This window comes from Adiantum capillus-veneris, chromosome 8, assembly GCF_014529385.1.
Source record: "Adiantum capillus-veneris isolate H3 chromosome 8, ASM1452938v2, whole genome shotgun sequence".
Lineage (NCBI taxonomy): Eukaryota > Viridiplantae > Streptophyta > Polypodiopsida > Polypodiales > Pteridaceae > Adiantum > Adiantum capillus-veneris.
The window spans coordinates 31,436,131-31,462,375 of record NC_140938.1 but is presented as its reverse complement, the minus strand read 5'-3'; the positions used below and the strand labels follow the sequence as shown (position 1 = coordinate 31,462,375).

The window sequence follows — 26,245 nt, the reverse complement described above, 5'->3', positions numbered from 1 at the left end:
ATACAAATCCCAATACCAACACATAATCCAACACCAACCCGTATACCAATGTAATTTGACCTTCTTGCCCTTACTGCAAGTAACACCCCAATAGTCCCGGTTTCTTGCAATCACGTTGTTGATAGAAAGAATGCGCCTCCACCTGACTTGCGATGTCAGCCAATGTAGAACTCCTATTTGATCTCTCCACTTCCACGACCTCGGGTATGGAATCCAAGGTACTTTTTCGACCTAATTTCCACCTCATCAAGAGCTCAACTGTCTGAGAACCGGGCCCCACAATAACGTCACACATAGACCTCCATCGAAGCTATAGCCAAACGCCCCAAACTCACATTCATTGGGTCCATTCGTCTTCAAGAAAATGCATGCTACTAATGAGGTGGAAAACTTACACTCCATAGCCTAGTACCAACGGTACTAATACTATCAATACCTTGTCCATCTAACCATACCTCTGTATTTTCCATAGCTCCACAAATAAAGGTTTTTTCTTTATGACAATGAACCTGTGGTGTCAAGTCTGTCCATTCCAACATAGGTAACCTCAAAAGATTCTCCGTCTCTCTATCCCTGCAAAGAGCGGAGACGGGCTCCTCTTTTTTTGTGATGAAGTGTGGCTTTGCAGAGCCAAGTCTTCCATGAAGTGTGAACGCTAGAGATCACCACAAATCTATTGTCCCGATGCATGCAGTACTCCAAGAGGAGGGCAAAACCGCTCCTGCAACAACATGAATTAGTTTTGGGCAATGTCAATCTTTGGTAAGGTTCTCTATCTATGTGCATGCACACACTCTCTCTCGTTTGTCGCTCCAAGAGCATGTGTGTGCAATGGAAGTAGAGCATGTGGTGATTTCCGCAGATTGTAGGACCAAAGGGGCATGGGGACGATGACCGTGTAGGGGAGCAAGGTTGCCAGGAAAGCCGAGAGCGAGAGAGAGAGAGAGAGAGAGAGAGAGAGAGAGAGAGAGAGAGAGAGAGAGAGAGAGAGAGAGAGAGAGAGAGAGAGAGAGAGAGAGAGAAAGAAAGACATGGCATGTGCATGTCGGGTAGGCAGGCGCTCATGCTTTAGTTAATGGATTTTAGTGGTATTGCATTCACGATTAATCATGACGATTCATCACTACAACCTAGTAGTTTTTAATCTTAGTCTTGTGAGCCCTTATTGTTGTAATGAGTGTCCTCTCTATCAACCAACCAATCACAAAATTTGTATAATTTTTAAAATAACCTTCCTGTTTTTGTTAGGAAAAAGGGAAGGCATCACTGAGGCCTTAACCCTTTGGGTCATGCCAAAAACAAACAACCTCAATGAACAACTAGAGGGTGGGTAAAGCATCACAAAAAACTTTTGTCTCCAAGAGCCCTGGTCCCTTAAGCATAAAATCAAACCAAAGACCAAAACACCTGTGGTCCTACCTCGAGACAATAGCCCTCCATCACAAATAGGGTAGTCAGATGGGCAACATGATAAATGATGAAAGCAACACCCCACAATCTGATAGTTGCAACCACCCCATAAGAAGCATAAATTGAAGCAAAATGTGAGCATGCAGCAACAGGTTTGATGAAAACGACATAAGAAGAGCATATCACATGGCTCTTGGGAAATTGGTGGTGGAGGGGGCAAATGGAGAAGGGGAGTTGGTGGCAAGGGAAAACTTGAGATGACTGTCCTCTAGGATATGGGGTTGGACTTGGACCCTTGTTCATATGTGGCATTGGAGCCATTGGCATCTTGATTTGATACAACAGCTCACTCCTAATGCCACAGGTTCCCTTTGAATCCCGTGTTTCAAGCCATGTACACATAGCCTTCTGAGCCCCAATCTCTGCCCATGAATTGGTTACTATCCAATCTCAACACCATTAATTGGGCCCCAAACCTCTACCTCCATTATATGTCCAAGACATAATGTACCATTGACTACACCCTCACCAAAAGCATTGAAACAGCCGCGCGAACTAATAGTGCAATAAAGGGAGAGGCAAAGCTATCTCATTACTTGCCCCAACATATAATACTTGGAAGCCATGGGCTCCTTTGTTCATAGCAACTATTACAAGCTGTTTAGAACGTGCACAGAGTAGATCCACATGCACTAAGCGTGAGAGGAGCATGAGTCTCGACAGAGAGGAGAGAAGAACTAGGTGCTACAGTTTTCACCAATGTGGTCAAAGATCAGATATCATGTGAGGTGTCCCATTGTTGCAGTGACATGATTGTGGTCAGCAACTGGCCGCCAACGTTCACAATAGTAGGTGGGTTAATGCGAAGGGTTCGGCTGAATTGACCTTAGTTTCCAGCCATAGCACGGCACCGGCACCCAATTTTTGGGGATCAAAGGCTTCTAGAATTGAAGAGACTTGCACATTGATGAAAGGGTGTCATGAGGCTCTATTCACAAATCATGTGGTCTGTTGCATCACTTGGAGAGAGGGGTTTTCCTTGAATGAGAGATCCAAGAGCTCCATCTCTTTGAACTCCAACAATAATTTGCCCGTTAGAATAGAATCAATTAGCATGCCCAAGAATTGGGTCAAAGGCCGCTTTTAAGAGGATTTCCCTTCGGTCTGATGGAAGGGGAGGATAAAAACATTTGCTTGTCCGAGGTGGCGTTACTAATTAACTTTCGCACGTGGAGATTCTCTGCATTAGTGTCAGCTTGCCCTTTTGTTTTGGGTTAGACTCTCGAGGCTACACGCTACAAGTGGACATTCGTTGTTGCAGCTACATGGCATGCTTGCGTAGGGAGGCGGTCCTTGATGAGTCTTGAGTTGGGGTGGGCATGATCGTCTGATCCACTTCTTTAGTAATCATACCAAGACAGCCACTTCTCTTTGTAACGAGTGATAATAATACGTGTCCCATTCAACCAACGATGAAATCTTCTAATTTCTTAGGTATGTAACTTATCCACCAATCACAAAATTCATTTTTTTGGTGTATCTTTTATTTTTCATAGGCAAAAAAGGAAGGCCTCACTTTGGGACAAGCCAAAAATCTTTGTAATGAGTATCTGCAATGTTATAGAAATGATATTTTATGATTTATTGCAGTTGACAGATGGAAAAGACTAGACCGAACTAGGCCTATGCAACTGAAAATATATATTGTATATTTTATTATTCAGGTGCTCTTTATGAACCTTGGCCATTTATGACCGATCAGCCAGTTTGTACTCAATTTGACCATTTAAGAAATATAAATGAAATACGTGCAAGAAGGAAATGGTCACTCTTGCACGGGGGGAGATTGCACCCAGTGACCGTCTCATTCTTCTTCCTCTCTCCTCTTCTCTCTCGCCGTGCCGACGTAGCACTTCGCTCTAGGAGGTGCGCCTACACGTGCTCTCTCGCTCTATCTCCCTCTCTGTCTCTCTCTGCTCGTGTGTAACTTGATTATGTGCAAGGATGGTTGCCAGGTATGCAGATTTGCATGTCTCATCGTTTGTAGTATTTATTTCGGGTATTTTGCAGGGAACTCCGCGCCTCCGACTGTAGCATGGAAAGCTCTATCTTTATAAATCTTGATAATGATTGTCTGCTCTGGTAACTAACCAATTAAAAAAATGTACAATTTTTTTAAAACAACCTCTCCTTTTTCATTAGGAACAAGTGATAAAATCACAAGGCCTGCCATGAAGTGATGCAACTGCAACACATGTGAAGTAAAGAAAACTAGATAGAGTGCAAATCTGCATCATCTAAATCTAAAATTAAGACATTACTTCTGTCAACTAAATAAATGTGTATATATGTACTTCAATATGAACACCCTTGCACTAATTTCACCTCATTTGTGAGATGAGTTTATAAATTGTGCAAATATTTGCTATGTGGATCGTGAGGATTATCTTCGTGCATTGTCGAATAATGATCAAAAATGGATTGACACTCTACGCAAGAGAACAACAAAGGGAGAGGAGCCATGTCATCCTCTTGCACGAAGATATCTAGCTAGACTTCTTTTTTATGTAAGTGTGAACTTGGCATTGTAGCTCTTTTTGTATGCTTTGATTGGAGCTTTTTGTGTCGAAAAGTAGTATTTTATTTTAAAGGTTCAAATGTCACAAGAGCTACACACTAAACTCGACAGCAAGAAATCGTTGCTTTTAATCTTCATATATACATCCATTCAGTCTTGGAATGCTCGTTCAAAAGTTATTTACAAACAGGTAAAAAAATCAAATTTTTAAGAGAACTTCACACAAGAATGCAAGCGAACACAATGATATTGCAACCTTTGTGCAAGCATTAAATTGGTCCATATTTGTACGTCCTACTGAAAGAACACATGCATGCATGTGTAAGAAAATTAATTAGTTCAGCTACATACAATATTGCATGTGTGCAAGAAAAGACGCATCCACTTCATAAGCATGACAATGCACCTCCGGTAATGAGGGTTTCAAGAGAAAGCCCAAAAAAACTGGCATGGACTCCGGCTGTTCATAAAACTTCATCATGTAGCAGTAGCAACTTTGAGAAGCAACTATGCATCTCAGAGACAAAGAGCCTAACGGCCGTCAAAACCCTTCACTTAAAGAATATTGGCTTACCTGCGGCATCGATAATAAGTACGCATTGCTCCACTATGGACGGCATGGAAGCTATGGCCACCTCCACGGTAAATATGAAGTAGCGAATGAACCTTGAATGGAAAAAGAAAAGAATTTCGCAACGTAGATTCATTTTGAGTGACAAGCTGTTGAGACAGACTAAAAGCAGGCACGTGAATGCAATTATCTAGTATTCCATTGCAGAGCACTTGCACATTGGCAATGCTCTCTGTGTCGTAAATTGACAAGCCCATTTCTCTACAATACAAGATCTTGAGTCTAAAACCGATCGAACGTATCAAAGTTTGCTCTCTTGGAATTTTTCCTGCACTGTAGGAAGCTTCCTCTCCAAAAGGGCCTAAGCATATGAACTATGGGAGACAAAGCAGAGAAAATGGGGTAGTATACAAATGTGGTAGATTGGTTAGTCCATTTCTCTCTAGCATGCAACATCCTAAGTTCAATACCTGTCGCATTTTCGGACCGTTCCCTCAAATCTCAAAAGCCTCTCTCTCTCTCTCTCTCTCTCTCTCTCTCTCTCTCTCTCTCACACACACACACACAGACACACACACACACACACAAACACACACACACAATTAAGACAAAAGCAGCATGCTTACTGTTTCTGTGCTTGACTGGTTGTAATCTTAGATTTCAACCTCACAACCTGAACGCAAAAAGAAGGATGAAAAGGGAAAAACTAGTGACTTGCACTATGACATAATTCAGGTTGTGACATTCAAGCTACAGTGATGGGCCTTACCAATACAAATATCCCTTCTTCATCAAGGCCAGCCACGTAAGCATTTCCCCATGCCAGCTCCACCGGAAACTCATCGGCTATGAGACAATCTGCATAAGAGGCTTATACTGTGGTTTCATTAAGCTGCAAATGGGTAGGGCAGTTGTGTACAAGTGTGCTCTTATGTGTGCTAGCAATAGTAATAGTTTTGCATTCTTGTTGTGGTAATGTTGTAGGGCTGCAAATGCTTTGATCAGCTAAATATTGTGCCCTAGATCTCATGCCCATGTCAGTATTATTGTTGGCCTTGGTGGCTTCCCTGCATATATGTATATATGATGCTATGATCAGCCGACGGTGGTTTATATACCGAATTAGGCATTGTGACACATGCTTTTGGGGACGGGGATAAACTTAACAAGAAGCGCAATGGGCCAGCTAAGCAAGGCCAAACCGAGGTAAACCAGCCACTGCTGCCAATCCAAGTGCATCGTGGATGCAAATTTCTCTAGAAACTCCACCATCACCACCTGTAGAATTACTATTGTGGCCACTATGCCCACGAATAGCCGATTCTTTGGAAGGCCATGAAAGATGTTACGGTGGTAGGGTTGGTGTGCATTCATCTCGTTGAAGAGCTGGCAGAACACAAAGGTGTTGAAGATGACCGTGCGGTTGATGATATCGGCATCGGTCTCCCCTGAAAGCTGCAAGAGCTCAACTCCCCTGAATTGCAGCGTCAGCAGAACCACCACCTGGTGTATGGCTTGGACATACAAATTTCTCCACATTGTGCAAGTGATGAGGGGTTCCTTCCAGCCCACAGGAGGCTTCTGCATAAGCTCATCGGTAGGAGGCTCTGTTGCCAAAGCCAAAGCACCTAGCGTGTCCATGATGAGGTTCACCCACAACAACTGCACGACCATCGATGGCACATCGCTTGATGACACTGCTGCGACAAAGTTCACAGCAAGTGTTGTCACATTTACAGTGAGCTGACACTGGAGGAGCTTCTAAATGTTTTGAAGTTGACAGAGAGACCCACCCTCACCACCTTCACCACATATGCGAAGTTGTCATCGAGGATGATGATGTTGGAGCTTTCCTTTGCGACTTCTGTTCCATAGATCCCCATCAAAAGGCCTATGTCTGCCTTATGCAATGTCGGGGCATCGTTACTCCCGTCCCCTCTCACTACCACCACCTCTCCCATAGATTGCAGGGTCTCCACCAGCAAGAGTTTGTTCAAGGGCAGAGCCCGAGCAATGACGGCCACTCTTGGCAGTTTCAGCTTTCGCTCTTTTTCTGTCCAACTCTTGAGGGCTGCCCCCTACACGGCCATATTCTGTTCATGGCCTTGTGCAGCAGCACCCATGTTTTCCAAGATCCCACATTCCAAGGCAATGGCCTTTGCGGTTGCGAGGTTGTCCCTGGTGACCATCCTAGCAGTCACACCGGCCGCTTTCACAGCACTCACAGCGGCCTTTACTTCAGGTCGGCACGGGTCCTTCATACCAACCATAGCCAAGAATGTCAGAGCCGAGTCTGGAAGACTCCAGGAGGAACGCCCAATGTTGTCACCATGCACTACTCTTATACTCTCCTGTGGCACTTTGGCGTATGCCAATGCTATACAACGGAGACTGTAAGAAGCTATGGATTCAATGAGAGCCTGAAACTCCTGCCTCTTGTCATTGGACAGTACCCTCTTGGATGTGATGCCTTGGGCTGCATTATTTTTCGGCTCCTGCATTATGTCCATCCACTTGTTGCACTTGGAAAGGATTATCTCTGCAGCACCTTTCCAATGCACAACTATTTTGTTTAGCAGACATGGCCTGTACTGCTACACCTGCCCACTTCTTAGCGGAGTTGAATGTCTCCACCTGCAGAATACCGGATTCACTTCTTGAAGCTTGAAACTCCATGCCAGTGTTCAAGCCCCACCACAGAAGAGCTTTCTCTGTCGGTGACCCCACCACTTCTGTCTGCAACAACAACTGCAGGTTCCCACTCTTTGATGAACCAGATCGCTGCTTGCTGGAGGTGTCCGACAATGTAGAGACACTTCCTCTGCAGCTTTCAGCAATGCCTTGGAACAGCAGGCTTCGCAAGTTGCTGGGAAATTGTAAATGTGCATAATTAGCTTTGCTTTCTAAAGGTGACCTTCAGAGGAGACTACTTTTCCAGCAACCCATGATCCCGCAACAGCCATCTGGTTCATAGTTAGCGTTCCCGTCTTATTGCTGCAAATGGTTGCGGCAGAACCCATAGTCTCACAAGCCACAAGGCGCTGCACAAGTGCGTTGTCCTTCATCATCTTTCTCATCAAATAGGCAAGCCTGAGTGTCACAGCCAGGGGAAGACCTTCAGGAGAACTGCCACCACTACTATGGTGACCCCTATGGAGAAGATATGAACCAAGGCATCCATGACATCGGTTGCACTGGTGCGGCTAGCTTGGAACTTGGCATCACCACTAGTGCTGGAGTAGCTTGTGAAGTAGAATATGATCAGGATGACAAGAACCAAAAGTGCCACAGAGAGACCTAGTTTACCAATAAGGGTTGCTGCCTCTGTCAATCTCTCTTGCAAGGGTGTCTCCTCGGCATCATTGTCGTTGCTAAGAAGCGCCATCATATGGCCCCAGTGTGGATTCCAACAACAGTGATAAGCATGGAGCCATAGTCATCTTGTATCTTGGAGCCAGACCTTAGAAAGGCAGCTTGCTCCTGATCAAAATCGGGCATATAATACTCATTCTCCCCAGTAAGGCTGGATTCATCAATAGACAGAGAATGGCCTTGCACGAGTAATCCATCAGCAGGTACCTGATCTCCAATGTTCAGCTGCACGATGTCACTCACCACAATGTCGATCAGAGGCACTGTTATTGGGTGACTGCCTCTCACCACCTGGACTTGGATGTTGTCTCTCTCATGACTGCATCATACCACCCTTCTTTGATGCCGTCTGACTTGAGGCCGAATCCAAGAGAGAGGGCTGCAAAGAGCATGATAATGTTGAGACATGTCCTGGCAAGCTTCCCACAGAAATCTCCACAACGTCTTCCCCTTCTTTTGGGGGTAAGCATTCTTCCTAGATCAGGGTAGAGCATTTACAATCTAACTCAGGAGGAAAAGTTTCTTTTCTTGAGCAAAAACTAAAGAATCTCTTGTCAAAAATCTACTTGTCATCTCATTTCCATAGGTAGAGCATCATTAAAACTTTTCCACGATGTCTTGTTGATTTTGACAATTTATATGGTACCACCTTAATTCAGTAATCAAGATAATGTTTGTGATAAAGTTGATACCATTTGAAGAGAGGGATTTTCAAAATTACAGCGTGTCTCGACAAAGAGATTCTTTGTTGTTGCTCAGGGAAAGAAATGAGCAAGGACCAAACCTTTATATTGATTAGGAGTAGAACATCCTCACCTGCATGCATACTAACTTGCACTTCTCGAAGAAGGTCCAATTGAAGAAAGCTATGTAACAATCTTGAACTTACCAACGGCCTCTTCTCCAAGTCAAGGTTGCTCTGAGTTGCTTGGCAGCTTTCTTCACGTTGTTGCCTCACTGCAATAATCTAGCTAATTAGTCCTGCTCATACATTCCCTCAAAAATTTCAAAAACAATTGCACCCACTGATGCCTTTACACATGTAGACTCAAGGGTATATAAAAGCAATATGTCAAGGAAAATGTGTGCGGATATATTATCAAATCCAAACTGCAAAGCAAAAAGCATGGACTTCTGAAATGACCAAAAACATTAGACTAATAAGGAACATAATCTTATGGTAAATGAAGCTAGACATTCTCCAGTAAATAAAACGCAAGGCACTACGAGTTTGGAGGAAAAGCAAATGTGAGCTATTTTCCTTCAAGACCAGATAAGGAAGAAAGGAAAATTAGAGCTACTTTCCTTCAAGGCAATACAAGGAGGAAAAAGCAAATGCAGCCCATTGATTACGTTCAAAGAGATATTAACAATAACAGTAAGGAAAAACAAAAGGCATGCTACTCTTGTGACAGAGTTTAGAGTAAGGAAAACCAAAATGAAGGGCACAGAAATTGGGCTGAGCTGAAGAACACCTGCTTGGCAGAGAGAGGCGGCCCCTTTCTTCTCAAAAGGTACAGAACAGCCTTTGCTTTTTCACTCACACGGGCATAGAGCTCCTGCTTTCACCTTGCGGGCTATTGGTCCCTCTCTGCTCGCAACCCAGAGGCCAAAGAGAGAGAGAGAGAGAGATTGGAAATTTGGAAGCGTGTGCGTGCATATGTGTTGTGCGTGTTTTTTACTGCCGCTCTACACGATGCCCATTACTGGTTATGGTGTTTCCAGCTAGGGTAGAGGAGCCAGTAGGGGGATGGGTAACTTGGGAGGAAATTTTATTCAATGAATCAGTTGAATTTTTGAGTGGGGAGGTACTGGCCAGCTAGGCAAGGTCTGTTGGAGCACGTGGCAGTGGAATGATACCATTTGAAGTAGCTCGGGTCAGATTTTAAAGAGATATACTATTTTGTGTGTATCAAAAAGAGCATCCAATGAGAAAACCTATCTACCCCAAAACGTGTCATCAACAGGTTTGCTGGTGAGGTACTGGGTCTCCAATGCTGGGACGACCACTCGCCTAAAGTTAATGCTAAGCCAACCTATGAGATGCCATGCGCAGTCCATCACGTGGACTCCCAAGCCTCCACATTTTAACTGCACCAGCAGGGCAAGGGACCTTGCATTAGCTTCAACACTCGCATCATGAAGCCTCCACCCATAGTCGCGAGCTGCTCTGCAGGGCGCATTCTCCCAACCCCTTTCTGCTCTGCGCGGGTGCATGCTCCCAACCCCATTCTGCTCAAGGGCTAAAGCCTCCACCCACAGTCGCGAGCTGCTCTGCAGGGCACATTCTCCCAACCCCTTTCTGTTGTGCACGGGTGTGGAAAGAGGCTTGTTGTGTGAAGAGATGAGTGGGTGTATTACAGGGAAACCTTTCTGTTTTTGTTGGTTATGCGTGTTGTTATAATGGGTTGTTCATAGCCAGGGCCGCATGCTAGTTAATTTTCACGCTTCTGTTTGCCTAGTCATGAGTACTGAGGTTTATGGTGTGTTATCATGTGCAAGTCACGCTCTCAATGAAGGAAGATTTTGTACCAGAAGAGGAACAATAAACATGCTGTAGTGCTCTGGGATTTCGCAAGTGAAGGTGTAGCTGGGGTCCAGTTAGGGTCCAGGCAAGCGTGTGTTGCATTCATCATGCCATGTTGTAAATTGTACCTTTAATAATGCAAGCTATTACCTTTTCGGGCCTTTGAATGGTCCTAACTTTTGTCCATCTTCTGGACCTCGTCCCCCTACTGGCTCCTCTACCCTATGGTAAAACCCTCTGTTTGGCGTGTTCTCTTTAGTCTCCAACGCTCGAAACATGGAAGCGACAGCTATCAATAGGAGAAAGAGCCAAAAGAGTTTTGCGAACAGAAATGGGTACCAAGCAATTCACACAAATTCTCTAGCTTGAGCACGTGCGCGTGCACGTGAGAGTGAGAGCTTAAGTAGTAAGCGGGTAGTAAAAAGAAAAGAGTAGTAAAAAACATATCCATCATTAGATTTACATACTCTTCCTTTAAATGAGTGTCCACAATCTTATTTCAACCAATCAATATTTTTGGTCTATCAAAAAATGTTTGAAATTACAACTCAACGTTTTACTATTTTAGTCAGCAAAAAGAGAAGGCATATATATAGCCTTTGCCCTTTGGGCAGGCCAAAAGAGGGAACTCATCACTATGGCCTTAGCCTTTTGGACAGGCCAAAAAAATTTACTACCCACATAGTGCAAAGACGCTTTAAAGAGAAGAAAACACTAAAGGGAAAATAAAGAAAAAGAGAAACACAAATGTACCAATGTGAAGTATACCACCTCTTTATATGGACACAAAAGTTCTTTTGACTTTTCACTAACGCACTTAAAATGTTTTGAACGGCTTTTTATTTTTCCGATATTGGGGAGACTAACAATGCTTTTTTTCAAAAAAGTTAAAAAATCGACACATGAGAAAATATTGTGGCAACTTTACTGTGTTTCAATGTTTTTCCCTAAACTTTGTAGGTCTTCTCATCTTTGACACTAGAATTTAAAGGTACTAGTATGTGACCCGCGCGTTGTTGCGGCCAAGAAGGAGTATCATTCAATTTTATGTAACCCCCCCTCCCCCCTTCTTTAGAAGGATAACATGTGTAAGTATTTTTTATGCATCCAATTGAAGGTAGTGACAACCATATCTTAAATGCTTTATTATGTGCAATAATGCATTATGGTATCAACCTAAATCACACTGGCTTTGTGCGACAATAGAAAGTGCATAGAGAATTGAATGAACATAACAACTACATAACATAAACTTAAAAGACTACACATGAGGTTGGGGGGGGGGGGGGGGGGGATGAAGAGAGAGAGAGTAAAATAAGTATATGGTTTTTTTTAACTTTAGAGAGAGAGAGAGTAGAATAAGTACATGGTTTTTTTAACTTTAGAGAGAGAGAGAGAGAGAGAGAGGGAAAAAGGGAAACTAAAAGAAAAACAACAATCCACTTTCATTACTATAAGTAGTCTTTGTAAGCCCTAATATTCGTCTCTAAAGAAATTTTTTTGCAAGCCACTAAATCTTAACTAACAAAACAGCTGCAACTTCAAAACGACAGCCTTCGGGATGTTGCATTTGGTACTCGTAGAACCCATGGACCCACACAATGAACGCTCCTACCAAAATGACGATGCCCCTCACACAGGGTGTATAATACAATCCTCCAATTCTCATATCTATCCCTATAAGAGTATTCTACATTGGCCAGCAAGCGATCTTCGAGCTCGCGAACCCATATGCGAGCTGAACTTGCATTACGATTCAAAGCCACACTGATATGAAAGTACCCTTGGAGTCCTCTGAAAAACTCATGCACTTCCATTAAAATGTTATCACGATAATAGTGATTCCTGCAAGCCAATTGGTTAATTACAATAAGTTCAATAACCAAAAAATATTTAAAAAAGCATTGTGCTTCATTGGTGTTCCTTACCTAACAACTGCAAAGCTTTCAATAATGTGTACAACATCACGCGTACTAAGTGGGCCTCTCCAACCAGGTGGATCTAAATGAGAAAATTGTTAGTTTGAACACCAAGCTGGAAAATTTTCAAAGGATATACTTAGATCCTACCATAGATAAGAAACGGCGGATGATGAAGCATCCAGCTAAACGTAGATACTATCCAATGCCTTCTTTGACGTGGCATCTATAAATACAATATTTCATCCTCGTCCAAGAAACATCATAACATCAGCTTTTCATGACAATCAAAGTCTATAGAGAATTGAAAGCTCAACTAGTTGTGCTACAGACGAGAGCATGGTTGCCCTGCAAAATACTCAAAAGAACACGCTGCAATCCATGAAAAAGCACAAATCGACATACCTCGAATCACACAACGCATAATCCAAGTTGTAAACGAGCAGAGACAGAAAGAGAGCGTGATAGAACGAGAGAGCACGTGCAGGCGCACCTCCTAGAGCGGAGTGCTACGCTGGCCACGACGAGAGAGAAGAGAAGAGAGGAGAGAAGAATAACACAAACACTGGGTGCAATCTCCCCCCGTGCAAGAGTGACCATTTCCCTCTTGCACGTATTTAATTTATAGATTCTTGAATGGTCAAAGTGAGTACAAACTGGACGGCCGGTCATAAATGGCCAAAGCTCATAAAGAGCACTTGAATAATAAAATGTACATAAAATATGATATCCTTTTGCAATAGCTTAGCTCGGTCAAGCCTTTTCCACCTGTCTCACAGCTGCAATAAATAATAAGATATCAATCCCATAACATACCTCTCCCTTGGAAAGCAACTGTCCTCAGTTGCGAAGATAAAAATCTGCAAACAATACTTGTCAAAAACAATGAGTAGTATGTTGTGTCAAAAACATCACATTAAAAAAAAAAAAAAAAAAACTAAACAACATTAGCTTATGCCTGCCGTCATCCACATACTACCTATTCTAGTGTCCCATACCACTAGAATAAGTAGTATATGTCATACCCTGATGAATCAGGATATCATTGGTCACACTCATTATTAATCTCATAATGTCAAGTCCCATCACATAAACACTGCCATAATAATCACCAGATACCAAATCCCAATCCAAATCCAATTCCACAGTATAAGTCCAAATCCAAATCACTTTCATTATGTACCCGGGTAACAAAATCATACCAGTTGCAGTGGTGGCCAACCACTGCAGCATGATTTTGTGATCGGTGTCGCCTAAATCGGCGAATCTACACCAATAAGACGTGCTGCCTAAATCGGCGAATCTGCACTAATGCTGCCTAAATCGGTGTATCTGCATTTGATATTGCTTAAAAATCATGAATTTTTTATTTATCAATGTGCTGCCTAAATCGACGGATCTGCACCAAGATGAGTATCTACACACTGCCTAAATCGGCGAATCTGTGTGTCCGTGACCAATAGACTAGGCTAGGCATAGAAAAAAGTGAAAAAATAAATGACCTATTTGATATGAAATTGGAAGAGACTAGAATGTGGAAACATATACTAAATGTTAGCAATCATCACACACCACCTGAGCTTATGTAAGTAGTGGTATGACAAGTTATCTCCGGAAGAGTCCAATCAAAGAAAGTAGAACCCATGACATGAGAAACAATGGATTTTGCAACATAATGTAAACAAGTAAGGAAGTTATGTCTTCTTAAAAGCATCTGGAAAAATTCTTGTCTGTTGCAAAGATGCTTGGGTATTTATAGCGATGTGAAAATATCTGCAAGAAGACGCACTTAAAAGAGATGAAATATAATAAACATTAATTTATCAAACCACTATTAAACTAAAGGATTTGCACATAAGGAGATGTGGTGAAGGGTGGGGAATTTGGAGGGGTCAAGGTAAGAGAGGAGATGGGATAGGTACTTGTGTTGAATTAGATAATATTACTTGAGGTCTAAAGATACATAGATAGATCTTACTTATAAGAATAATTGAAATGATGTTTCAAGAGGGGTATTATCAGAATGCATTAAGAAATGACATACCTGGAGCTTGATATGAGAACATTGTATTTAGATTTTATCTGCAAAACTTGTCTAAAAAAAACAAAGCACTAAAAACAACTTTGTGTTAAATTCAATAACAATCTAATCATACACTAAATTTACATGGCCAAAAGGCGGAATATCTTGAGGCTATTGAAACAAAGGTCAAGAGCAAAATTCATCATTTTGAGTAATGTTATGCAAGTTAGAACAAACCAAAGTACAGATGCCATAAAGTTCAAGCCGCACAGATGGGTGTCAGGTATCGGTGAGGTGGATTGTATATGTGAGGAAATTTTTAAACCATTGATTGTTGTCAGAAGAAAATTAGAAGCTAGTTAAATTTCACGAGTGTTATTGAAACTAGCTAAATAGCAAAACATCGGCTAGATTCCATGCTTTCCTTCAAGTAAATCGGTAAAGTTTTACAAATTTTGGGTGAATACCTGAAAATCTTTAAATTTTGACCTAAAAAACAAAAGAGATTTACGTGTGCCCTTATTGTCTTCATTTAGGAAAATTGTTTTTGGCAAACCCTAACTCGATCAACAAACATTTCTATGATTACTCTAATTCAAAGTTTGATTTCGATCATTGCTCTCTAAAAGAGAATCTCGTGAAAAATATCGTAGGAGCTACTTTCGATGGTCATCTTTGAACAGATACAACAAACACTGAAATACCAAGAGACATAGGAGCACTTATCTCCACCTTAAAGATAAACACACAAATCTCAAAGCCAAATTAAAAAAATTATATATATATATACACACACACTGGCAAGGTTGAAAACTGCAACCCTTCCCACCTGCGGGAAAGTGTGTCTCCGCTTACAATCATGCTGCTTGAAAACTCAAGAATGCCCCTTAGGAGCAGGAGAAAAAGGAAAAAAAAGGAATCATTCCACTTGAAATTTGAGAGAAATAGTGTAAAAAGAAGAAAAATGCAAATCATTCGTCTAGACTTTCCTCTTTCTGTGTACAGTTAGGAAAATGGTTTGTCTCGAACACTGTTTCCCACTACAAGTATGGCGCCAAACCTGAAGTGATTGTAAGGAGGGGGGGCGAGATAAGGTGTTTCTTCGTGCTAAGGGACGATGGGGGTTGAGAAAAGCTAAGTAAGGTAAATAAATAAATCGATCTATTGTGGACGTTGTTAAGCGTGCTTAGTGGATTGTCGTACTAATCAATGGGTAGCAAACCATGCATGTAGTGATGGCCTAAAAGTTCCATGCAAGCGACGGTTATAATATGCACCCGATAGCTTGTATGGTTGCATTAATCAGCTTATAGTGCCACCAAGAGAGAGAGAGAGACGTTACGATGGCAAGGCAAAATAATGCTCCAGTCGTATCCCATGCTATCATCCCCGAGCATGGGCTTGTTCGGCTCTGAGGCATCTCCTTTTCTTCACACAGATGCTAGATGAGCCAAACCTCGCTTGTGGCCACGTTTTCTCGTGTGCTCTGCTACACCCTATAGGATCTTCCTCTTCTGACAATGGGGTACAATAGGCATCGCCCAGCCTCAACATTAGTATCTAACCAATGCAAACATCCGCAATGACGCGGACAGCATGGGATAGCACCTCCAAGGCCTGGGCAAACTGCTCCTCCAGCATTCCTCCTCCCTCTCTTCTTCTTTGGCCCAAGCGAGGGCTCACATTTCTTGTGTTTGCGATGAGGTCTCCACTTCATCTTTGGACGAACTTCGAGCTACAGGGGCACCTCATGCTGCGCGTGTGGCCCAGTGGGCAGGTAGCTACAAATTGTTGGTTGCCGAATGACGTGAGGAGTATGGCAAGAGTGGGAGAGTTTTTTTTTTCTTTTGGACAGAGACAAGGGAGAAAGAAAAAATATGTACTGCTGGAGGAGTGCGCCAATCAATGGGAGTGTGTGTGTGTGTGTGTGTGAGAGAGAGAGAGAGAGAGAGAGAGAGAGAGCAGAGAGATGAAGAGGGAGACAGCATGTTGGTGGGATAGAGAGAAATTAGGGAGAGGCAGAAGCGGGGTGTTGGCGCGAGCAGTAAATGAGGGGGGGGGGGGGGGGGGGGGGGGGGGGGGGGTATCTCCCACGTCTTTGCATGGCGTGTGTGAGCCGGAGGGATTAGTGTGTACTGCAGCCCGCCAGTGGACAACGAGATCGAGTGAAAGTTCTTGGCAGCTAAACAGTTCGAAAGAGAGAGAAACCGAGCGGCTGCATGAAGTTGGAGGAGTCAGGGTGGCCGAGTGGTTTAAGGTGCCAGACTCCAGTTTTGGTTCTTGTGAGAGAGCGAGAGTGGTTGAGGTTGGTCGAAGTGAGTGTCAACAGAGACATAGGGACAACTTGCATGTTGGGCTGCATGGTGCGCTATGGAATCGCTGCTAAGGAGAGAGTGAGAGAGAATTGGACTGCGCCTGTACTGTGTGTACGAAAAAGAGGGACGGTTGCTGCTCGTTAACGGCGGACCACAGCCGCATGCTGCATGGCAACTAGCCAAGGAGAAGTGGGGAGAGAGAGAAAGAGAGCGGGAGAGTGAGAGACAGTGGACGATTGGCAGCTACCTGCATATCTCACCATTAAAAAAAAATGGTGTGAGTGTTACTTGTAATTGTTGGCGTATGCATGTCACTAGAGAAACAGTGGCGTATGCATGTCAGCAGTGACGCTTGCCAAGGTACGCCAAAGTACGAGTATGGATGGCAACGCCAAAGTACGAGTATGGATGGGCAACGACTGTCGTAGCCTGGTCGATGGTGTCTCATGGCGTCTACGGCTGTAGATGACGTGGCATGGCTATTCCCAAGCCTTTCCCATTTTTATTTTTATTTTATATTGCCTTCTTTTCTAATCAAAACCCGAGCTCTTGAGAGCCAGGCCCTCCTCATAGCAATGGTCTCCAACTTCCTAGAAGCAAAAGAACCACCTCGACACTGTGTGCCAGGTGGAGTATTGATTATCGAAACTCCCACCCGGTCGGCTATTTTGAGCATCTTCTATTGGGGGCGTGGCAATTAATTTTTTCTATTCTACTCTTGTCTCTTCTCCTTCATCTTATACTTGCATGATCCTACTTGCTCTACTTGTCGTTCATCTTGGACATAGTTGCACAATTCCGGACACGATTCAAAGGTCTCTTATGATTATTACTACAAAAAATCTCCTTAATTTATTCTTTCACTTATTTTCCAACTCTATGAACATTCATTAAGTCTTGATGATCGCGGTCTCATGTGCTCTCATATTCTCTTTGTACTCACAAAAAATAAAAAAAATAAAAAAAATTACCACTATTGTAGAAACTAAAGCCTCTAATCATGCCATTACTACGAGTCCTTCAACACTCAATTTCACGATTCTAGCTATTTTATTCGAGTTACTTAATTTTCTTCTAATTTGATGAGGGATTGACCTTAACTATCCTAAAGTTAATTAACTTTTTTGTGAAAATCATGCGTATGAAAAAAGAACAGACTAATAAATTTAGATGATTGCACTTAGCTTTCTTCTGATTATCTGAATCTTCAATATTTGGAGCGTAGCCTTGGCTCTGATACCACTGCTACAGACGAGAGCATGGTTGCCCTGCAAAATACTCAAAAGAACACGCTGCAATCCATGAAAAAGCACAAATCGACATACCTCGAATCACACAACGCATAATCCAAGTTGTAAACGAGCAGAGACAGAAAGAGAGCATGATAGAACGAGAGAGCACGTGCAGGCACACCTCCAAGAGCGGAGTGCTACGCTGGCCACAACGAGAGAGAAGAGAAGAGAGGAGAGAAGAATAACACAAACACTGGGTGCAATCTCCCCCCGTGCAAGAGTGACCATTTCCCTCTTGCACGTATTTAATTTATAGATTTTTGAATGGTCAAAGTGAGTACAAACTGGACGGCCGGTCATAAATGGCCAAAGCTCATAAAGAGCACTTGAATAATAAAATGTACATAAAATATGATATCCTTTTGCAATAGCTTAGCTCGGTCAAGCCTTTTCCACCTGTCTCACAGCTGCAATAAATAATAAGATATCAATCCCATAACAAGTTGCTATGTTGTTCCAAGTATTTCATTGCAACGTCCTTGAAGCTCACATAGCTAAGCATAGTTGTAACGATGGAAGCCTCTTTTCTAAAAACATGCTACCTTATGACCCCAAGCCACAAAGGTAGTACCTCTTATTGTTTTGACCAAAAATATCATCTCAACCAAAGTCTCAAAACTTAATTTAAGTACACTCTATGGCTTCATGCCATGTAGATCAAACAACACAAGTATAAAACAAAAAAAAACAACACGTTCACTAATTTATCTTACTAACGCAGTTCAAAGCAAGGTATGCTTTAGTACATCAACATAGTGAATCAAATTAACACACAAAAGCACGTACTTCTACTATTTCTAGTAGCCAAGGTTGAACGTTGCTATATGGCACGGCCATCAGAAGCTCGAGCCATCTTTGTCATCAATGCATTCAATCGATTCAAATGGACCTTGAGCCGGGTTACCTCTCCTTCTAAAGCAAGGACCTGGTCCTTAAGTGCATCAATTTGGACTTGGATTTCTCTATTGGGCATGTGTGAGCTTTGCATTGATTCAAATTGTTGCTCCATGCACACCAGCATGTTGAATTGGTTCTCCTCAACCTGGGCCATTCCTCCATTGAAGCGTTGTGCACATAAACGTACCTCATTGCAAAGGTCTACAATTTGTTGGCCATTCGCTTGCTGAGCCATGTCCAAAAGTGCTTCCAAGTGTCGTTCAAAGTCCAATTGCCTAGACTCACTACGGACAAAGAAGTCCCATAATGCAACCATGAGTTCATGATTCCAATCATTTACCACAGGATTAATAGAAGAGGATCCCACGCATAGAGCACTTCTCTTTGCCGCTCGAACATTGGCAAACCTTGGAGGAGTGGACTCAATACCATCCGACTCGGTCTCAACGATGGCATTGTTATTCATGTTTTCCATAGATGTACCATTAAAAAGTACATCACAATGCATATAAAGTTGAACTATGTGTTAACTACCACAAAGGAAGCAATCCCAGGCACAATATTACGAACATAACATCTTATTATACAAAAAAACATAATCTACACAAAGCATAAGAGGTGCAAGTTCAAGACACAAAGAGACTTTAATGTTTTCCTCAAGCAACATGCATGATTTTCTCTCTTCCTTATTGCACATCTCTCTCTCTCTCTCTCTCTCTCTCTCTCTCTCAACATAACAACCTATCCTCTCACAAACGTGAGGATCAATGCATAGAATTGTTGTGCTTAAACAAAGATCTCTAAGATATGAACCTAATATCTTGGATCCCTCAAACTCAAATCGCAAGTGGAAAACTCTATTGCATAGATCGAATTACAAAGTCATAATAAACACCAAGACATTTAGAAATGTATCCAGATTTTCGAAGAACATTGCCTAAAATGGATCACAAGCATAGAAAAGCTATTGTATGTTTGTCATAGAAGCAAACACAATCAAGGACATTATCGTGCCACAAATGATCTAAGAGGCAATATCAATGTAGCTTGCTTCATCATGCAATTGGCAATCGGCTTGGAGTTTCTCCATTCCTAAATTAAGGACCGTTTTTCCATCCCAAGGTTGATTATCTCCTGGATTAACAAACAATAGTAGTAAAAAAGGGAGACTTTTTTTAAAATAATACAATTGAAGCACCAAACAAAACAATTTACACATACCAGTTATTGCAGCTATGTATGGTACTGCCAAACATGCAAGTTGTTTAGGCAAGTAGATTTGGTAGATCAACTCAGCGAACCTAGAACTCTGGAGGTACTCTCAATCATCGGGAACGGAGTATCCTTCATATCTAGCAAACCATTGAGCATCATCTTCATCTTGGGAAGACACACACTCCTTCCTTATTGAGTAGACACCGTACTCAACGTCGGAGGAGTATGCCAAAATACGCAATGTAAAGATATCGATAGATGGCAACTTTCTAAGGTCTGTAACACATAAGGAAACCAAAAAACCATGAATCTTACTTTATGCCGTGAATTTTTGATTTCATGCACACACACTTGGTCTTGTAGTGCTTGCGGATGGTCCTTACAAATTTTTTGTGCGGCAAAGGTGCACACCAAAAAAGTGGCTCTGCTTAAAATAATGGAAAAAAAAATCAAGGTCCCAAAGATAACAGAATAAGTCTCCACATCATGTCTTAATGGTGGACAAAAACATACTAGGATGTGGATGATCTTCTACATTTAATAGAAAGGACACCTCGGAGATGTAAGTCATTTGATCCATGATCTATATACCCAAATAGAAACCACAAAATAGACAATGTGAGGAAGGAACAAAACCTTCACATGACATAGTTTAGTATATGTTATGGAGAGAGGTAGAAAATTAATTCACAAAATATTTTATGATTTGAAACATATATAAAGAAGAAGTCAATGATGAGAAGGATTGGAGCCTTCATATGGCATTGATTGATATCTCATGGTACATAATGTTTATTGTTAGTGCAATTGTTTTGTAATTACATCAACGTCACGTAGGAGAATTTTCACTCCAACAGTTGAGCATGCGCGTGACAGTGCAACATACAATTGTCCATGAGTGAAGACCGGTGTCACCAAGTATAGGCCCAACATGGTAATGCTTTGGCCATGTGACTTATTTATCGTCATACAGAAAGAAGGATTGGAACCTTCATATGGCATTGTTTAATATCTCATGGTACACAATGTTTGTTGTTAGTGCAGTTGTTTCGTTTACATCAATGTCACATAGGAGAATCTTCAGTGGCTGAACGTGCACGTGACAATGCAACATACAGTTGTCCATGAGTGAAGACTGGTGTCACCAGGTATAGGCCCAACATGGCAATGCTTTGTCCTTGTGACTTATTTATCGTCATACAAAAAGCCAATCTAAGTGGGAACTGCCTCCGTCTAAGAACAAATGGCAACTTTGTACCATAATGCACAAAACATATTCGAGGGATGAAAACCCGAGTGCCTACCCGTGTACCTGTAATAACTTCTGCCTCCAAAACTCTTGCATGAAATGCCTTGCACACCAAGCGTGTCCCATTACATAGACCTCGACTTGGATCAATGTTCCGTAGTAGAATTATTGGGGCATTCATTTTCAACTCCAAGCAATGTGTTGGAAATCCACCACCCAAGGTGAGACTATTTAAAAACTCCACAGAGTATAAGAAAGGATCTTGCATCGAGTTTTCCGCCACAGAGTCAGCACTAAAGTATTGCACAACATCACCTTTCATTGTGTACAGGGCCTTAGCATTGACAATATCAACTTCAGAGTTTTTGGAAGCAAGGATGGCCCGCTCTCTGAAGTATTCTGCATGGACCACATCTTTATCAATTTCTAAATAGATGCAACCTATCAATACATCCAATGAGGATGAAGAAAGCACCATGTGACGGGGGATTTCTATCATTTGTTCATCACCGATTGTCAAAGTCCCATTTCCTACATCCATAAGCCATTCTCTATAGGCAGAATTTGCAACATCACCACCTCCCACACGCATGTTATGTGCCAATCTAAGAATCTTCACACGATTTCATAAGTGCGATCGACAAAGTGTAGCATCAACAATGTCAGCACGCGCTCCCTGGAACACCACTGGTAAGATCTGTCTGAAATCTCCCCCAAGAAGCAACACTTTTCCACCAAATGGATTTGTTGAGCACATGATATCTTGCGAAGACCTGTCCAAAGCTTCGAAGGCATATCGATGCATCATAGGAGCCTCATCCCACACAATCAACTTGCACATTCTAAGCAATTCAGCAAGTTGACCTTGAATAGGGATATTGCATGTGCTACAACTATCAAGGTCCAAGGGTATCTTGAATCTAGAATGTGCAGTGTGTCCATTTCGCAATAGCAATGCTGAAATACCAGAAGATGCTGTGGCCAATGCAACTTCTCCTTCTCCGCGCACACGTGACAACAAACAATTATACAAATAAGTTTTCCCAGTCTCTACAGGACCATCTAGGAAAAAAATAGCCCCACCATCAATAGTCAATCCATGCAACACTGCCTCAAAAGCAATCCTTTGATCTTCATTTAGACTCTGCTCTATTTCATGTGACATGGATAGCTTTTGCATTGTGTCAAGGCATTGCTCTTGGAAAAGCAAGCTATTTTCATCACGTGTCACAAAGCGTTCATCAGGCATTGGAATTCCAATAAATTCAACTAAACTTTGTCCAAAAGTACCAAGAATGTTATGAAAATCTCTCAATGCATACCCTTCAGCAACCTGTGTACAACCATCTAACGACTCATATCTCATCTCCAACATGTGTTGATAGTCCTCATACAAAAAACATCAAAATCTTTCCCATAAGAGATGAGGGGAGGAGGGTTCACAAAACAATAGAATGGTCACAAACAAATGTCTCAATTGCAAGCCTGTATGCGTACTGCAAGCTTCCTCCATGCATCCGAACCATTCCCCATCATCTTCCAAGATACCCCTTGCAATGCATGTTGCCTTGAATGTTGGAAACAATACACCATTTGCGGAGTGTAGATCCTCAAATGATTTACATCCTTTACAAATAGTCAAAAGCAAACGAACATAATATCGTTCACTTGCAGAGGGCTGCACAAAATACATCCGCCCAATAGTGTCCCCACGACGTCTCTTTGTCCATTTCTTGGAACCCGAATTCCACACCCACTTTTGAGGAAAATCAATGTACAAACTATCGTTTGCTTCAGGATTCTCCAAGTTGCATGTGAACCACTCTGTCAAAGTGGTTTTCTTTGCATTATCTCTTTGCAAGACATCATTAAGTCTATCATTATCTCGAACAGTCACCATTTGACCAGCCAGAACATGCACGTTCAATCTCTGAACAACTGGTGCATCATTGTGCAAAGGATATTAAAAAATTCTCCGGCAAGCCTCAGATGCAGATACATAGCGGCCATCCATGTACATGTCTATCTCATCAATGTTCACCCTTTCTGCATCACGTAGCGATGTATGGAATCTTACAGTTTCCCTATCATGCCCCTTGTAGATGTACTTATAGACATACTTGACGGCGGCGGGAGCATACCTCAACATTCATATTCGCATTAAATAGTGTTGACAAAACAGGATTATATGGCACAACCCATCGGTTATCAATAGTAGAACCCCTAACCGTGGCGGTGAAGCCATTGTTTCGTCGCACATAAATGGGGTAGCCATTATTATCCATGCTTGTTTGCTCACAAAATGAACGTGGATATTTTCTAATACATCGGCCATCAACCATGCAAGGAGATGAACTATTAAACTCACCGCATGGACCATGAATGTTACAACTAACAATGATATCATGCAGCACTGGAAATCAATTTTTATCTGGCAGCTCTGCACAAACCATCTTGTCATAGTCAAATTTTGATTGAGGCTTACATCGAGGATCTAGAATCAATAATGTATGAGAATGTGGCAAGCCTCTCTTTTGGAACTCCACGACAGACATGTAAGCCACCACTTTCCCAAAAATATCTTTCTTTAAGATATACTTCATCATGCTCGAGTGTTTCAAGAAGAAAACCCTGATGGTTATGTCTGGTCGATCAGAGGAAACCTGTCCTGGAAGTAATGCCTCATTTATTTCTGACCATTTGGGGTTACATGTGAATGTGATAAATAGGTTCGGCTTTCCCTTTGCACGCACAATTGCCATTGCATCTTGTTACAATTGGTACACGTGCCGAGGGCCACCTATAAAAGATGAGGGTAAGACAATTCTTCGACCTGCAGACCATCCAACTACAACATCACTCCCAAACAAATGCACCATGTCAACCAAGCTTGCATGCAATTCTGCCCTCAACGTCTGCTGATTTGTACAAACCCATGCAAGACGACATTCCTCAATGGCACAATATGCATCAACCATAAATTGTTGAAGTAAACGACCCCCACGAAGCAAGCATGACTCTGTATCAGCACGAACCTGTAGCCGATATGCATAGTACGCTCTTTGAGTGACACATTGTCGACCAACCAAGGCATCCAAAGGGCCATGCACATTATCATAAGGAAGCTTGATATGCCATCCATCTTCTCCCGAACCTATGTAGATTTGAAATCCTTTGTAGCCTTCCATTTTGACAATGTATCACAATGTCTCGATGGCCAACTGTTTGTACATCCCCTTGACCTGGCATAATCGCAAGGTATCAAGTACTGCCTGGAAGTATTTCTATTCTCACAAATTGTCATTTTGATCTCCACACCAGGACTGTCCCGTAACATGCTACCAACATTATAGAAGGCATTTGCATACGGATTACATGATCGCATAATCATTGATAATGCTTCAAGAGTGGACAAATTCAAACCATCCAAGGCACTCATACGATTCCGAACCTCATGCTCAGTATCATATACATATATCTGTGCAAATTTTGGAGCCCCTGCTTCATGTGGTAGCAAAGAACCAATTCGATGGTACACACCGCCATGTACACGAAAGCAATATGCACCAGACCTATCCATCAATGTCTCATCAATGGTAGCTCCAAGAGATGCAAATGCCATAACACTATTGTAACTCCTGATGTTTCTTTTGAAAGACCTACTCAAAGCATCACTATTAGTGAGTAGCCTCTCCAATACATCTGGCGGTCTTGCAAGAGGAAAGAGGGATACTTTCCCACCTTTGCAACAATATTTTCCCATCGATGGTGTATCTTCCTTCTTCATTTCACACGGCCAAAGACGTGCACCACAAAACTCACAGAAGGAGGACATGGTTCCTGTATGATCTGTAGGCAATGAGACATGTATCAATGGTAGCATGGAAGGGTGGACACCTCGTAGACATGGATAGGCATGTAGAATGCAAGAAATCCAAGTGATGTGTCATAAACATATGAAACCTCTTCCTCATTTTGAGCGTCTATGAGAGGGAAAAAGTGTCCGTCATGTTGATGGCGCTGTTGTCTTATGCTGGAGGTGCGTTGCCTTGCCCGTTGTCGACGATATCTTCTTGTCGCATCCAAACATGAAATGTTGGAATTAGGGTTGCAGAGAAACGCACACAGCTTGGAGAAGATGAAAGAAGCTCAAGGCACACAATAGAGAGTGTGTTACTTAGTGTGCAATGGAAAGATGGATAGCCCTAGAGTGATGGATAGCCCTAGAGCAAGGTTGTCCTGTGTTGGCACATAAGCCAAGCTGATCTCTCCTGCTGAGAGCCTCTCCCTGACATAGTGGTAATGCACCTCAATGTGCTTTGTGCGAGCATGAAAAGTTGGGTTCCTTGCAAGTGCCAATGCTCTCTGACTGTCAGTGTAGATAGTGTTGGCAGTGTCCTGTCCAACACCCAAATCAGCCATAAGGCGTCTGAGCCATACACACTCAACCGTAGCTGTGAAGATTGCCCTGTACTCAACCTCACAACTCAAAGTGGCCACACCAGGTTGCTTCTTGCTCAACCATGATATACATGAATTGCCAAGCATGAAACAAAAACCACTTGTGGACACTCGCATGTCAAAACAACCAGTCCAATCTGAGTATGAAAAAGCATGTAAGTCTGGTGGCAATGATCCCCCCTTGGGATAAAACAAGCCAAGATGTAAAGTGCCACTAAGGTAGCGGAAAATCCTCTTGACAGCCTGCCAATGCTTAGACCCTGGGCTATGCATAAATCTGCTGACCTGTGAGACTGCAAACTGAATATCTGTCCTCATGTTGCATACATGAATGAGGCAACCAACAACAGTTTGGTAAAGAGTGACATCAACAGGATCACCACCATCATGTAGACTCAACTTCAAACCTGTTTCCA

The 26,245-nt window shown here is 42.4% G+C and overlaps 3 protein-coding genes and 1 pseudogene across 3 annotated transcripts; all 4 read right to left on the bottom strand.

Annotated features, from left to right (window-relative positions):
* Positions 1-2,121, bottom strand: part of LOC147451906 (uncharacterized protein At1g01500-like) — a 2,224-nt pseudogene extending 103 nt beyond the window's left edge.
* Positions 2,122-4,359: 2,238 nt separating this feature from the next.
* On the bottom strand, positions 4,360-16,041 carry LOC147451905 (calcium-transporting ATPase 5, plasma membrane-type-like). Its single transcript, XM_086519184.1, has 17 exons — positions 15,966-16,041; positions 12,387-12,459; positions 12,111-12,303; positions 9,878-10,205; positions 8,821-8,888; positions 8,262-8,310; positions 8,139-8,194; positions 8,020-8,039; positions 7,474-7,709; positions 7,205-7,399; positions 6,700-7,107; positions 6,506-6,637; positions 5,762-6,259; positions 5,329-5,417; positions 5,186-5,232; positions 4,563-4,654; positions 4,360-4,448 (listed from the first exon to the last, which is right to left on the bottom strand). Exons 1-17 carry the CDS (start codon positions 16,039-16,041, stop codon positions 4,375-4,377), a joined length of 2,634 nt encoding a protein of 877 aa, XP_086375310.1. The 3' UTR covers positions 4,360-4,374.
* Positions 16,042-20,225: 4,184 nt separating this feature from the next.
* Positions 20,226-21,960, bottom strand: LOC147451904 (uncharacterized). The gene is made up of 2 exons (XM_086519183.1): positions 21,432-21,960; positions 20,226-20,395 (listed from the first exon to the last, which is right to left on the bottom strand). Exons 1-2 carry the CDS (start codon positions 21,958-21,960, stop codon positions 20,226-20,228), a joined length of 699 nt encoding a protein of 232 aa, XP_086375309.1.
* A 33-nt stretch (positions 21,961-21,993) lies between these two features.
* Positions 21,994-25,203, bottom strand: LOC147451903 (uncharacterized). The gene is made up of 4 exons (XM_086519182.1): positions 24,663-25,203; positions 24,202-24,549; positions 22,831-23,306; positions 21,994-22,701 (listed from the first exon to the last, which is right to left on the bottom strand). Exons 1-4 carry the CDS (start codon positions 25,201-25,203, stop codon positions 21,994-21,996), a joined length of 2,073 nt encoding a protein of 690 aa, XP_086375308.1.
* Positions 25,204-26,245: the final 1,042 nt, after the last annotated feature.